General features: G+C 33.5%; 4 protein-coding genes across 8 annotated transcripts in view; 2 read left to right on the top strand and 2 right to left on the bottom strand.

Moving 5' to 3' along the window:
* The window catches only part of LOC108731893 (3'(2'),5'-bisphosphate nucleotidase 1), a 9533-nt gene extending 4022 nt beyond the window's left edge, over nt 1-5511 (bottom strand). The window contains exons 1-5 of one of the 2 annotated variants that reach the window (XM_018462443.1): nt 5295-5511; nt 4628-5053; nt 4236-4464; nt 4070-4154; nt 3524-3960 (exon numbers count right to left, since the gene is read on the bottom strand). In XM_018462443.1, the coding sequence (XP_018317945.1) occupies nt 3703-3960; nt 4070-4154; nt 4236-4464; nt 4628-4985 (930 nt within the window). In that variant the 5' untranslated portion in view covers nt 4986-5053; nt 5295-5511 and the 3' untranslated portion in view covers nt 3524-3702. Of the gene's footprint in view, nt 1-663; nt 3961-4069; nt 4155-4235; nt 4465-4627; nt 5054-5294 lie in introns of those variants that run through there. The other variant, XM_018462442.1, reaches the window with a different exon arrangement.
* Nucleotides 5512-5629: 118 nt separating this feature from the next.
* Nucleotides 5630-7250, top strand: mtTFB2 (mitochondrial transcription factor B2). The gene is made up of 3 exons (XM_018462444.1): nt 5630-6552; nt 6636-6943; nt 7046-7250. Exons 1-3 carry the CDS (start codon nt 5707-5709, stop codon nt 7245-7247), a joined length of 1356 nt encoding a protein of 451 aa, XP_018317946.1. The 5' UTR covers nt 5630-5706; the 3' UTR covers nt 7248-7250.
* A 100-nt stretch (nt 7251-7350) lies between these two features.
* On the top strand, nt 7351-9039 carry LOC108731897 (uncharacterized). 3 transcript variants are annotated; one of them, XM_018462449.1, is made up of 4 exons: nt 7351-7729; nt 8061-8226; nt 8290-8764; nt 8885-9039. In XM_018462449.1, exons 2-3 carry the CDS (start codon nt 8065-8067, stop codon nt 8740-8742), a joined length of 615 nt encoding a protein of 204 aa, XP_018317951.1. In that variant the 5' UTR covers nt 7351-7729; nt 8061-8064; the 3' UTR covers nt 8743-8764; nt 8885-9039. The 3 variants fall into 3 exon arrangements, with proteins under 3 accessions (XP_018317951.1, XP_018317950.1, XP_018317949.1); XM_018462448.1 differs by having other exon boundaries at nt 7353-7729; nt 8082-8226; nt 8290-8736; XM_018462447.1 differs by having other exon boundaries at nt 7355-7729; nt 8290-8736.
* An 841-nt stretch (nt 9040-9880) lies between these two features.
* Nucleotides 9881-11045, bottom strand: LOC108731895 (transmembrane protein 179). Of its 2 annotated transcripts, XM_018462446.1 has the most exons (3): nt 10896-11045; nt 10713-10793; nt 9881-10635 (listed from the first exon to the last, which is right to left on the bottom strand). In XM_018462446.1, the coding sequence occupies exons 2-3, from the start codon at nt 10736-10738 to the stop codon at nt 10080-10082; spliced, it is 582 nt and encodes a 193-aa protein (XP_018317948.1). In that variant the 5' UTR covers nt 10739-10793; nt 10896-11045; the 3' UTR covers nt 9881-10079. The 2 variants fall into 2 exon arrangements, with proteins under 2 accessions (XP_018317948.1, XP_018317947.1); XM_018462445.1 differs by having other exon boundaries at nt 10713-11045.
* Between the last annotated feature and the right edge of the window lie 227 nt (nt 11046-11272).

Here is an 11272-nt window from a genome sequence, read left to right as displayed (position 1 = left end):
ATTTTTTTTCTCTGCAGTTATTATCTCTGTTGATAATCAAACTTTGACGATAACACTGAAATCACAATTTTAAAGAAAAATCGAGTATTATTGAATTTCAAATGCACGTACACCGATAAACACGTCTACTAAACTAGTAAATCATAAAATTAGTACAATATTATAAGTTTTTTTTACTCTTAATCACTTCAATATCAACAATGACGCGAACTCCGATAAGGATGTCGATCTTTAATAATATCTCGTCGGTGTTTGTGCTAAAATGAATAACTTTTTCCTGTAGTAAAATTACATTTGATAAATAATATTTGCGTTTACTCGTATAACTTCAACCTGTTCTCCTGCTAAAACTATTTGTCAGACGCAATCTTGCAAAAGGAAAAAATTGTTTCTCTCTCTTTTAGCATAAAGTATCACGTCTTGTACTTTGCAGGCACAAAGTTTTGAAACACCCTGTATATCTACAATGACACACACGCGCATGCACACGCGCGCGCGCGCACACACACACACACGCGCGCACGCGCACGCACACGCACACGCACACGCACGCACGCACACTTTAGCTCAATTATTTATTTAATTGTTAAGTACCTAAAGTACCAAATATCCTACATAAATGGATATACTATATTTAGTAATTAGAATTTTATTATCAATTACCAGGAATAGACATGCGTAATCCCATGGGGTGAAGTGGCTCCACCTTAGCCTTTGGAGGCGTATAATTAGCATAATTCTCACAAATATTTGTGAAGAGTATCGTCAAAAGAAACAATTTTGCGAATAGAAAATGTTCTATCATTTTTATTAAATTGCTGTCTCTGAATTGATTCTTAATTAGTTTCTTACACACATACAACATACACAATAGATCTCCTTATCTTCTCCAACATTCGGTCTGTATCAACTCGTCAAATTTGATCTCTCGCCTTTTTTCGTCCCTTTATCTTTTTCGCTCTTTTAATAAGCACAGTTTTCGAAGGACAACCAGTCTATTTTAGTAAGACAAAATCTAGTCGGAATATATCGATTTGTTAAGTTGGTTGACTATGCACGGCGCGTAGTCGTACACTGACTTATCGAGAGATTCTTTGTAGCTTTTATTCTCCCTTCTACTTAAACAACTTAATGCAAAACCGGAATGGTTGCTGGCGTCAGTATATTGAATATTAGTACCGTGAATATTTGTTTTCTCATTTATTTATTGCCCTGCATATCGTTTAATTTAAAGGCGTGCAAATAGAATTGGACGTCTGTGTGCAAAAATAATTTTATCGCTCCAGAATTAAGTGTATATACGCACGCACGCACGCACGCACGCACGCACATTACTATTTTGGTTGACCTAAACGTTCTTTGCCTTTCAAATCAAAATCGTCTCTTTCAAATCGTCAATACCAGTACTGACACGTTTTAAGTTATGGAGCAGATTTAAAATAAGTTTCTGTGATGTATCGGTGAGCATCGGTAGCCGTTTTCTTCGAATTAAAGCAATAAAGTAGTATATCACAAAGGTGCTTTTCATCAGGTTCCATTTTCAATCGTACTTCTTCTTCGCACGAAAATGACCCTCGTTCCTTCGACGAAACATACAGCCAAAATAAAAGCAATCACTAGAGGGGTCTGGTCAGCTCCGGTGAAGAGTTGAGATCGCTGAGATTTAATTATTACTGAATTACTGAGATCAGCGCTATGACTGGAAAACGACTCAAGTAGCAACAAAAGAGAAGGCCCCGAGAAAAAGAGAATTCTGGAGAAAAATCGACTGATTTGAAAAATGTCAAGAGAAGGCGACAAAGTTTAACAAATGGACGTTTTAAAATGAAGATCAATAGAAGCGAAAGGAAAATTTTTCTTCAGAAAGGTTTTCAGAAGACTTAGGAATAGTTAATGGACAGTAAAAAACAACATGATTGATGGATCACCGCAAGGGCAAGCACTGGTGTCAGTTATATTTTTGCGGTGCAGACTATACTATTTATTGTAGTGATTGGAACAAATCCTATTCATTATAAAGATGATCTCTTCATGCTTAAGAGGCAGGTGGTGGAATCAGCGTTTCATTTCGTTATTATAAAAATAGTCATGATGTAGTGTCCTTTAACTCTGAAATCTTCATCCAGATGGGCTTTAAAAAGGTTCTTGAAGGATTCATTAGAAGATACTTGAAAATCCAGGTAGGGCACTTCGAAATAAGGTTTATATCCACGAGAAGTAGCAGATTTAACTTGTCAGCAACCTCGTTTTCGTGAATATCTTTATGTCCTGGAATCCAGACCAGACGAACCTCCTTATTTGATTCCTTGGTAAGATCGAAGCTCGAAGCAAATATGGCGTGCTTGATTTGATAAATCAAATAATTAATTAATTAGCGTTGCGTATGCTGGGAGAGGAAATAGCATCCAGAACAGATTTAGAGTCCGAAAAAATAATAAATTTGTCATGAGAAATATCCTTGGAAAGGAAAATGGCTTCTGAGATGGCCCAAGCTTTAGCAGAGAAAATAGATGTTTGAGAAGGAGGATGCATTAAACTAAAATCAAGATCAGGTCAGATCAGGTGAAAAAATTCTCACATTGACAGCAGAAGCGTTGTCTTTTTTGGAATCATCGTGTAAAGAGAGATACAATCGTCACAGACCAGGTCAATTAAAGATGCAAAATGTATAGAATAGTATGGAGAAGGCTCACTGGTATATATAATATCAGTGAGTTACTTTATTCTACTGCGTGTTGTCTTCTATTTTGTTCTCGTTATTTTTTAAGTAAAACCTTGTGAGATATACAAGAATGTATATAAGTATGACATACACATCTATACATGTGATACATGTATAGATGTGTATGTCATACTTATTATTAATAAATTGTCAACATTTATTTGTCAGCGTTATAAAAAAAAAAGATCAAAGAAACAATGTTTCTAGAAACAGAATTTAAATTTAAATATAAAAATTTAAAAACTTCTTTGAGTTTTCCGATAAAGTTTCAGAAAAATCTCTGATTTTCAAAGGTAAAAAGAATCTTCTGAAAATTTCAAGTTTTTTATCATTTATTATAATGTATTTTTGTTCACCATAAGTGTCATACGTTTTAGTCACACGTGTGTGATTATTCAAGGACTCTTGTTGTGTCACACAAGTTTAGTAGTTTATTAGTCAACTACTAAAAAGTAAAAAGTATAGGCCAATATTTTGTCTATCGTACGCTCTTGCGCTAAAGCATGAATCTGCTGATAATACTGTTAGATTTTCTGTCATTATGTGAGAATTATACACATATTTTTAATGAACCCAGTTTAATAACATTAATTTCGTAACTAAATTTATATTTATCATTGTAAAAAAAGATTAAACAAAGTGTAAGGGAGAAAAATAATCAATTCCTTCTACTTAAATTTCTTTTTATTTCATGATTGTTTTTAGATAGACCAATGGTCATCTTTACATTTTTGTTTATAAATCAGAATAATATTAAAACAAAGTATCCAAAAATATATATAAAACTAGAAACTTTTCCGCGGAATGTTAATATTGCACCCATAAGATAATTATATAAAAATTTTTAGAAGATACATGCACAGATGCATGGCTAGCATGATTAAATAATGCTAGAATATCCAATGTTTCTACATTTAAATAAGTTATTTATAGTTGGACGACACCAGTTTAATAATGAATATGCACAACACAAAGATTATCTATTGTAACTTTTGTTTTACTTGATCAGGTATTCGACTTAAATACCACTGATGTGACTGGCCAGGAGCAGTGGCCAGTATGCCTCTCATATTTACATGCGTCGTTTCTTGATTATAAGAGTAGCGATCACCATGAAGATCGGTTAAAACACCACCGATTGCATGAAGCACAGCTTCGGGCGCACAGGTGTCCCATCTTTTGCATCCGCGACTGGCGAACACGTACGCATGAGCTTTTCCTTCCAACAGAAGAATTATCTGCGAATAGACACACAATGTTTCGATTTGAAGATTAAGAATATGTTTCTGAATAATTCGGAGAGCGTATACAATCAGCGAAAACCATCAACAATCGTTTTTGCCTTACCTTATGTCCAGCACCGCCAACGCGCGTCACTTCGTCAGGATCCAATGATTTTATGGCGCTTTGGACAATGCTATCAGAATGCGAACTGAAAACGGATAACAATATGCAGATATATTCAATATAATACAATGTCAAAATATAAATATTAAAATCATTCGCCAAGTACCGAGTGGTTGTGATTATTCTCTTCCCCTCTGGAGGTGATTTCGGTGTAAATCCTCCAAATCCTGCGCCGTTAATACCCCATAATGTACGACCGTTTTCAATGTACGTGCCATTTTCCTCATTCTTGTAATAAGGTTGATGTATGACGCCTCCAATTGCTGTTTTGCCGATTGCCACACCAACTAATACTGTAACATGTTCCACTAATCCTTGTGTGTACTCCGCTGTACCTGTAATGCAAATTCTTTTATATAACAATTATTGATTGGTGCTTTGAAATATTTATGGTATACAATAATGCACTGTATTTAAAACAAATCAAAAGTACAAGCATGTCTTATTTATCATGCAGGAATTTTCTTTTATGTTGAAATTAAGATATTCATCAAATACCATCCAGAGGATCTACCCAGATGCACACATCCTTAGGATTAACATCCTCTAGGTGAGCCGGTAATTTCAGTTGCAACACTTCTTGATCTGCTTCTGTGATGATCCATTCTGATGGTACCTCACAGTTAGATGGTTCTTCTTCACCGATAATCGTAATATTTGGGAACTGACGACTGAGTGAAGTTATAATACATCGTTGGGCGCAACGATCTGCCTCCGTTTGCAGATCGTTCTTGCCTTTTTCCACAATATTTAATCCACCTTTGCTTAAAACATCTCGGATTATTTTACCGGCTTGTATCGTGGCTGATACAGAGAATGCCACTATGCGTGTTAGCACAGCAGCACTTTGAGCCATTTTTAGAATCCTTGTTATAGAGATGATAATGGCAATGATATAATATTACCGACAAGTTATCTTCGTTTCTGAGAAATCCAAAGATAATATGTGAGATGTATGCCTTTCACATGTTTGTAAAAGCCAAATATATACATATATATTTATGCGCGCGCGTGTGTGTGTGTGTGTGTGTGTGTGTGTGTGTGTGGTAGATAATTGTAGACAAATATACAAGAAATATAATATGCAAGTATATATACTGCTTAAAATTTATTTATTTTATGCCAATTGCGCATAGTATGTACAATTATTAGCCATTTAACTTACAATTGTCTTTAGGTATGACAAAGAGAAAACATCGCGTAACGTATAAATATAATGCGTCAAAAAGTAAAACTAGGTTAGACATGAGCAAGTTAGGTTTACTTATGACAGCTTATGAACAGGCACACGTGTAGACATTTGTAGAGACATTGGCCGTATCATCCTCTTACTATCTACTTGGAGACGAGAGCCAATAAACAAAGAAGAAGAAGTGTAGAGACATGCCGTGCGTGGCAATTGATTAAAATTGATGAAACAAAATATTGGAAGAAATCTATCAATCTACTAAAAAGTTTGATAAGATCATATGAAAAGTCTTACTTAAAAGGAGAAAAGTTTACAAGTTCAAGATATTGTATTTGAACACTATTTTCCAAGATTACTCTGTTTTTGTTTTATCAAGATCGAATATAAAATGTTACACACACAAAAGCTTTTTATCTGTAATATAACTTCCTGGTTATCAAGAAGGACTAGACATATCATAAATGTATATTGCTCAACATTGATCAATGGCAATTTACCTGTACAACAGAAAGAAACTATTGATGTTCGAGAGACGAAGAAACTGATTGAAATAAAAACAAAATTATCGAAAATGAAGAAGGAAAGCAAAGTAACGGAATATATCGAACAGTCTATATCATGTGATAAAGAGATTTTGGACATTATTAATTATATACAAAAAGTTAATCCAGATATAAGTGATATCATTCAATTATTGGGAAAGCATAGAAATATATCATTTAAAAGAGCAGATACAACTATATTACATCTAATTGACAAAGATACTGCTGCAAAATATGTCTCTTTGATAAAAAATGACCTTTCGAAAAATATGTGTTATGTTGCCGAATTGAATCCTGGTTTTGGTGTATTAACAAGAGAATTATTGAAAGCTGGTGTACCACTAATTCATTTGTACGAAGGTAATTTAAGATTACATAAGATACTGGAAATGATCTGTACAAAATATCCTGAAAAACTGAAACTGATCTCTTCTAAATATTCTAATCTCTTTGGAAAAATAAGAGCGTTTTACGACAATAAAGTTACTGAAGAAGTTACTAAGAAATATCAAGAGAGTTTTAAAGCGATAGAGAGCAAAAATTGGAAAGATGAAACTTACATGCAAATAATAGGTGCATGTGATAGTACACATTTATTTAATTTTATTATACATAGTTTAATTTTTCGCAATGGTTTTATGTTTTATGGAAGGCCTGTCTTCTACATCGCGATACCTCCATCTGTGTGGAATGTTGGTATATACAAGTTCTTTTGTTTTTCTTAAGGAGTATATTTAATAAAATCACTCTAATATTCGATTTTAATATGTTTTAGAATTATAATATTTTCACTAGTTTCAACACATATAGCTATGCAAAGGTGATGTTCAAATTAATGTTTAATTATGAACTTCTGGGAACATTGAGCAGAAAAGCTTTTATACCTTGGCCGAAAAAGAAACAATGTAAACGTAATTCAGCTTTTTTGTCGGCAAAACAAAATTACAAGCAGCTGTATGTGATAAAACTTGAGCCCAAAGCTGACATTTACACACAATTATCGCCAAAAGATTGGATAACATTTTCTTATTTTGTGAGACATCACATGCGGAAACGCTGTACCAGAGTGATACCTGCATTGGAGTAAGTATGAAAAAAACTATAAGGCCTCTGTCAAATAGTGTTTGTTTGAGAGAATTTTAAATACATTTTCCCCTTTACAATTACATACTATTTTGCCTCTAGGAAATGGATACCAGGCTGTGGAATTAGACTCATAGCTAAAGATTACACGATATATACACAATTTGGAGACTTGATGCCAACACAAATTCTGGAACTCTTTAAAGAATTTAAATCCTGGCCAGAATATAAAGAGAGCTATTTCATAGATTCTATGAATAATTCTGTAGGTGCACATAACGAATTCGAATTTTTTAATGAATAATCCTGTAGTACACTTCTTATAAATATATAACTGTAAAAAAATCATCTTTTAACATTTTTTAATATTCCAAAAAGTTTTAGCTTTCCTCTTTATTATTTTGTTGTGAGCAATTTAATCATCTCAGATTATAGTTATAAATCATATTCTCCCGGAAATTCCTCCTCTCTTCTTCAATTCCTATATATGTAAAAATAGCTTTCTCAGATTACTCTTATGCGTATGTAAGAACTTGCCAATGTATTAGTGAAAAAGATTATCACTCTGGTCAGTATACTCTTTCATTTTCTTTTATATCACAGTGGTTAGCCTTGAAACATCATAGCTGCCGTTACATCGCTCAGTGTAATTGCGCGTATGCGTTCGAGAGAATTTTAGAACATCTTTGTCAAATTCACAAGTCTTTGCTCGTTACCAACATCTATATGTGATATTTCTATTTTATTCTTCTTTTGCCAGGAAGGAACAGCGTGTTGCTAAAAATTGTAAGAAATCTATTCATTTTAATATTGAAAATAGCAATCAGAACTGGAATGCAGCTGTTAGTGCATAATTAGATCGCTAATAATTATTCAAATCATTATTTGTAATATAGACGTTTTTTTTAGAGTAGATATCTATATTGCTGATATCCCCGTCTTTTAATTTGCCAGTGAAAGGGATTGGAAATAGATGGAAACGTCTTTGATATTTTTACTATCTTGTAGTTATTTGATTAGTTATTAGTAATATTTATTCTCTTTGCATTCTGACTTCAATTGATTTTTGTATATTGAAAAATATTTTCTATTTTCTCCATTTACTTAACGTTTATAGATATATGTGCAATTTTCTCAGTGGCACGATGTTGTTCAATATCGTCAAGATGAAGTGTTTGTACGTTGGTTTTATATTTTTCGTATGTAACCATGTGACATGGAGTCAGGATTTAGCATTTCCAACTGATGAGGAGACATCTCACATCAGTGGTGGCAATTCCACGGTAATATTAATATAAAATTATATAAAAAGCTATTTTTTCTTATCTTATAAAACATCTTTGCAGGTAATAGATGACCGTATACCCGTATCAATACCGGGTCGTTGCCCAAAAGACATGCTTCTCTATCCAGGCGACAGTGCCAAGGATGCTTGGGTGTGTGATTGTAGACCTCGATTCTTATATTTCCCGTTGAACAATTCCTGTTACGAAGCCTACAGACGAGGTCCTTGTCCACCCAAGAATTATGTTGTTCTTCCTGAAGACGATGCGATCCCTCGTTGTATAGAGAATCCTTGCTTGAAAGATGGCGAGGTTCCATTCAATGGCACATGCTATCCTCTTCGAACAATAGGCGGCCCATGTGCGCCTGATGGAGTAATAGGTGTGAACGAAACTACCTTCCAATTGGAATGTGTACAAACAAATATTGCACCTTTCATTATAATCGACCCTCCCTCAAGGACATGTCCACCAGGTAGTCGTAGAAGCACACTCGGAGTATGCAAAAAAGTATGAATACATATAAACACATACATAGGTATTGTAATTCAGTTTGTCACATGCTGTCTATTTCGATGCCTTATATATTACATAATTCTACTTGTATATATATTTCATATGAGAAATATTGCAATGTCATATATATTCCATTTTCCAGGTTAAACGTTACAATAGAGTACATCGGACTGTATCAGGATAATTTCGATAAATTATCGTGTATTTTGTATTGTGTGTAACTTATATACAAAATTACACGCGATCTTTATAATAGACACATTTAAAGAGCATTAAATAACCAAATGTAGACATCAATAACAAGTATCTGTATTTTATATTCGTAATTTTAATAATCTGATGGTCTATTATAAATTACACATGCATATAAATAAATAAATATATATATATGTATATATGTATACTATATTACTGAATCAGAAAAAATGTAAAAGAAACGATTGTTATATTGTTATAACTTTTATTACTTATTATATTCCTATAACTATACTTACATTTGTTCATTATAATTGGAAATATAATATATACATTGTTGATACGATTTCTCCATACAAATCTTATGTATCTAAACTTAGAAAAATCGACTAAACAACGATATATACAAGGAGTTCCACAATTCGTGACCGAAATTTTAATAACATATTCCTAACTTAAAAATAAGACAAAAATCCTAATACCGAATATCAAGGCTATAAAAGTTTTTAAATTAATAGCGGTTAAAGTTAACTAATCACAGAGCTGACATTTCGCGCGCTTAGGGACGGTACATCACACAAGCGTTCATACATCTTGTATTTATCCCATGTGAGAATGTAGTAATAATGTATACAATAATGTTGAAATACTTCATTAATCATGTTTAAACATAGAAAATGATTACATATGTAACATACATAAAATAAAAATATTACAGGATATTAAAAATTATTATAGCCTCGACATTTTGATATTAGGACTTTTGTCTTATTTTAAGTCAGGAATATGTTATTAAAATGTCGGTCACGAATTGTGAGACACCCTGTATATGTATGCCAAGGCTTTGAAATAATTTTTCTTCAATTATAAATAAGAACTATAATAAATTTATAATATTCTAAAAATATTTTACTATATTATGCTGATCTTTAATAAAAAGATTACCACACTTTTTATAAAATCGGTTGCTTCGAATAGTACACATTATTGATATATATTGCTCTGCTCATATTAATTCTGCGCTTTAAAATTAACAAAGAATCTAACACAAATGTATATTCTTTGAGATTTAGATCTCGTTTGTCTTTACAAATTAACAAACATATCAAATTTACCTTGAGAAACAAAATGTTAGGCTACTTTTAACTTTGCTCCTGCTGCTGATTACTCGTGGTAGCTTCTATTAATCTTTGCCTTTCTCTATACATGGAAACTTTCATATTCTCTAGCTGATGATACCTTAATAGTTTCAAAACTGCGAAAACTGACAAACCGACCCAAATCGACAAGCTGCTCCAAATACCAAATTGAGCAGCACCAAGTTCGATATGAAAACCTGACGTATCAATACCATCAGCCTTATCAATATCATTTCCAGCTGCTAATTCACATGATGGAAACCTCTTGGTCATACATTGGCACCAAGTCATGAAACCCAAAGTTACAATAATCGCCGCTATTAATGTGACAGTGGTGAGAACGATGGAAGTCACAACATCTACAAATGCAGAGAGAAATGAACTGTCTTCGCCACGGTACATAAACAGGGACAATCGGTAGATCTGTATAGTTGATGTTATGAGGAGTATCAGGCCTACGAATATCGTATAATTGCAGTATAATTGTGACGTCCAATTTACTACAAACTGGCCATCCGACTCCTGCCATACTCCGGTCGAAAACAAAAGACAATGTCCCCTAAAAAAAAACAAACAATAAAACTCCAAATGCATAAGAGAAAAATTCATGATTGCCATATCGAGCAAAGATTTTACCTAAACTCATCCTGATGTAGACTCATAGGCACGATGATGCAGAGCGATAGAATAAGGGCCACAACGTAGCCAGCTATTTGACTGAGCAATAAAATATTTGACAGTGTCATATTTTAACACGATATGTACGGGACGATCGCGAACAAAAATATTTCACAATTTAATGTATAGACAAAATCATACGTGATTACGATAAAAGCCGGAATCCATGCATCCTATTTCTTTCATTGCACAGAACAGCACAGAATAAACATGGATCGTGGACGACTCCGTATTCTGACTTCTGATGTACTCGCAATAATCGCAATTGTTAAAATAATCCGCGATTGCTCATCGCAGACGACAGAATCATGGTGCGGTCCCATGATGCGGAATTGTCGTAAAGGCCATCACACGTACAAAATTTTAGTTGTAATCATAAGATCGCAAGCAAATCAACCAATCAGAAAACAAAATTGGCGGAACACTCATGATTGGTTTAGAAAAGACATATCGACGGAGCGCAATTGACGGAATGCTGGATTCACACTGCATCTGATTTTCGTCGTATGACGCTCTGC

The sequence above is a fragment of the Mycetomoellerius zeteki genome, unplaced genomic scaffold (assembly GCF_001594055.1).
Source record: "Mycetomoellerius zeteki isolate Tzet28-1 unplaced genomic scaffold, Tzet1.0 scaffold1426, whole genome shotgun sequence".
NCBI lineage: Eukaryota > Metazoa > Arthropoda > Insecta > Hymenoptera > Formicidae > Mycetomoellerius > Mycetomoellerius zeteki.
The sequence above is the reverse complement of the archived record's forward strand: the minus strand, read 5'-3'. Positions and strand labels throughout refer to the sequence as shown.